General features: G+C 64.6%; 1 protein-coding gene across 1 annotated transcript in view; it reads left to right on the top strand.

The window, feature by feature from the left end:
• The window catches only part of CACNA2D4 (calcium voltage-gated channel auxiliary subunit alpha2delta 4), a 160,946-nt gene that overhangs the window by 65,351 nt on the left and 92,423 nt on the right, over window positions 1-3,172 (top strand). Inside the window, exons 10-13 of the mRNA XM_006163246.3 lie at window positions 1,038-1,127; window positions 1,220-1,333; window positions 1,701-1,779; window positions 2,914-3,047. Coding sequence (XP_006163308.1) covers window positions 1,038-1,127; window positions 1,220-1,333; window positions 1,701-1,779; window positions 2,914-3,047 — 417 coding nt within the window. The remainder of the gene's footprint in view (window positions 1-1,037; window positions 1,128-1,219; window positions 1,334-1,700; window positions 1,780-2,913; window positions 3,048-3,172) is intronic.

Raw genomic sequence — 3,172 nt, 5'->3', positions numbered from 1 at the left:
CTACATCGAGCCCTGCTTCAAGGGGATCCTCGTCCAGGCGGATCTAGACAACCGAGAGGTGCGTGTCCCCGGGGCCTGCTGCCTCTGCCCCCACGGGTGTCGCTGTGTGGCCTGCTTGAGGGCCCCTGGCCCTGAGGAAGACACCAGGCACGTGACTGGTGAGCCAGCCAAACACGTGCAAGATGTGGCATGTGTGCACGCTCGGGCTGCTATACCTCTCAGCGAATAGCGACAGAGACCTCCCGTCCGAGCGGCTCACTCCCTCGAGAGTGGCTCTCATCCCATGCGGTACACAGGACTCAGTTTCCCCATTTTTCTCCCACATGAGCCTTTCCGTTACGTCTGTCTTCATAAGGAACCTCCCCAAGAAGGCGAACACAGCCAGAATTCGACCCACTGAGTTGAGTCCTTTTCTTGGTAAAAGACCCGGGAGTAGAGGATGTGGCAACGACTTCCCAAAGGGAGACTTTGCAGTCGCACATCCTCGTCCCTCTAGCCAGGGAACATGGGCGTGGGTTCCTCCTGAATCCCAGCCTCAGCCCCCAGTGCTTCCCCTCCTGTCAAATGCTCCTGCCGGCGTCGAGGTGCAGAAGCCGAGGTTGCCTCTGCCCTCCTGGACTGCCCTCCCACTGGCAGGCCTCAGCCCCCAGCGCCTCCCCTCCTGTCAAATGCTCCTGCCGGCGTCGAGGTGCAGAAGCCGAGGTTGCCTCTGCCCTCCTGGACTGCCCTCCCACTGGCAGGCCTCAGCCCCCAGCGCCTCCCCTCCTGTCAAATGCTCCTGCCGGCGTCGAGGTGCAGAAGCCGAGGTTGCCTCTGCCCTCCTGGACTGCCCTCCCACTGGCAGGCCTCGTGCTTGGCATGCCTCCGCAGCAGGCACGGCTTTGCACCGTGTCCACGCTCTCCCAGCTCATCACGCAGCGCTGGGCGACACCTGCTGTCGGCTCTGGAAGCTCTGAGCAGCCTCCTAAGTAGGACCGGATGGAGGTGCTGGGCCACTCGAGGGAGCCGCTGAGCCTCTCTGATGTCTCGCCCGACAGCACTTCAAACTGCTGGTGGATGAGCTGATGGTCAAAGGAGTGGGCGTGGTGAAGCCGGCCCTGAGTGAAGCCTTCCAGATCCTGCAGAAGGTCCGGCGGCGATGAGGCCCGGGGAGGCGAGGGGCTCAGGGAGCCGGGGAGGTGGGGGCAGTGTCCTGCAGTCAGGGCGCCCCTCCCTACAGTTCCAAGACACCAAGCAAGGGAGCCTCTGCAACCAGGCCATCATGCTGATCACCGATGGGGCGGTGGAGGACTACGAGCCCGTGCTCCAGGAGTACAACTGGCCCGACCGCAAGGTGTGTCTGCCGGAGGGCGCTTCCCCACAGCCTCGGCCAGAACAGCCCCAGGCCGTGTCCTTTCCATTAGGTCCCTCCGCACCTTCAGACGGGCCCTAACGTGGTCGTCCAAAACTGTGGCAACCTCAGGGCTTGGGGGGCTTCTGGGTGATGGACCGGAATATGGTTCTGAGATCGCGGACCTCAGCCTGGCTTGCCACATACCCAGGGCCGGCCCTGGGCATGTTACGTTGCCGCCTGGGCCTCGGGTCTCAGATCAAAAGGGCTGAGACTGAGAATCCGACTGAAGGGCGCTTGAGCCAACACCTAGGGTGTCCACGGGGTGCTAAGCCCGCCCGTGGCCTGAGCTCTCTGACCCTGTGGCCAGGTCCGGGTCTTCACTTACCTGATCGGGAGAGAGGTGTCTTTCGCTGACCGCCTGAGGTGGATCGCGTGCAACAACAAAGGTGAGTGGCGGGCAGGGTCCCCTGCTGCTGCCCCCCGGGCACAGGCGGGACGACATTTCCCAGTCACCCAGAGGTGCCAGCGCAGCCTCTGCAGGCGCACCGGGCGAGGAGCGGCTCACCACTGAGGACGACAATCCCGCCCTCCTAAGGCGCACTGGAAAAAGCAGGACACACGTAGATTCCTCCCTAAAGCCCGGACGAATGCTCGAGAACCCCGAAGGGACTCTCTGTCATACACTTGTCTACAGTGAGCACTGGAGGCCCCGAGCCCTGTGTGCAGAGAGGAGCCATCTCTAACTCAGCCCGACACTGGGCCCAACGCAGGGCACAGGGCACAGGGCAGGGCGAGCGGGCAGGTGATGCCGGCGCAGAAGCTGTCCCGCCCCCTCGCACACCATGAGCCACAGACCCCAGGTGCAGCGTTAGCTCTGGAGTAGGCTTTTGTGCAAGCAGTCCTCTCTGACCAGAGCCCTAGGCCTGGGCTCTGCAGAACCATCGTGGGCCCATGAGTGCAACCCATTGAATGGGGCGTCTTCCGTGCACCTGGTGCGGCCCCGGGGCCTGGAGAGCCAGGAGCACTAGGACGGACTCGGCTCCCACCCCCCCAGTACATCCCAGGACGGAGACAGGACAGCTGTGCCTCACGACAGAGCCCGAAGTGTGCTGCTGTGACAGAGGGCCACAGACAAGTCGGGGTGCCAGGAAGCAGGAGAGGCACTTGCACAGGAGGGGGTGATGGTGGGGGGTGTCCCAGACACACGGAATAGCATGTCCAAGAGGGCCGTGCTGGGGACTGAGAGCCACTGTGGAATGAACGGAGCCGCGACACCCGAGGGGTCAGCGTGCACTGTCACTTGTGACCTGGCAAGCATTTGCTCCTTTAAGTGTCACCGTGGCTGTGGTGAAGAGTTCCAGGACCCCGCCCCGTCACCGAGGAGGGACATGTCAGAGAAACAGGAGGCTGGGGAGGGGCAAGGATCCCGTCTCAGAGGCCCGTAGTTGGGGGTGCTCTTGGGAGATGGGGCTGTCAGGGAGTGGGGAGGGCATGACCTGGGAGCAGGGCCCTGAAGGCCAGCTGTGGGGAGGACAGGGGCCCCGAGGCGCCCAGGCCCACGACCGCGCCGCCGCCCACAGGCTACTACACGCAGATCTCCACGCTGGCCGACGCGCAGGAGAACGTGATGGAGTACCTGCACGTGCTCAGCCGGCCCATGGTCATCAACCACGACCACGACGTCATCTGGACCGAGGCCTACATGGACAGCAAGGTGGGCGCTGAGGCCGCGCCACGGCCGGGGCCGGGACGAGGGGGCCGCCACGGGGCGGGACGAGGGGGCCGCCACGGCCGGGGCCGGGACGAGGGGACCACCACAGCCGGGGCTGGGGCGACGGG

Source organism: Tupaia chinensis, unplaced genomic scaffold (genome assembly GCF_000334495.1).
Source record: "Tupaia chinensis unplaced genomic scaffold, TupChi_1.0 Scaffold141530_1, whole genome shotgun sequence".
NCBI lineage: Eukaryota > Metazoa > Chordata > Mammalia > Scandentia > Tupaiidae > Tupaia > Tupaia belangeri.
This window is presented reverse-complemented; position numbering and strand designations above follow the sequence as displayed.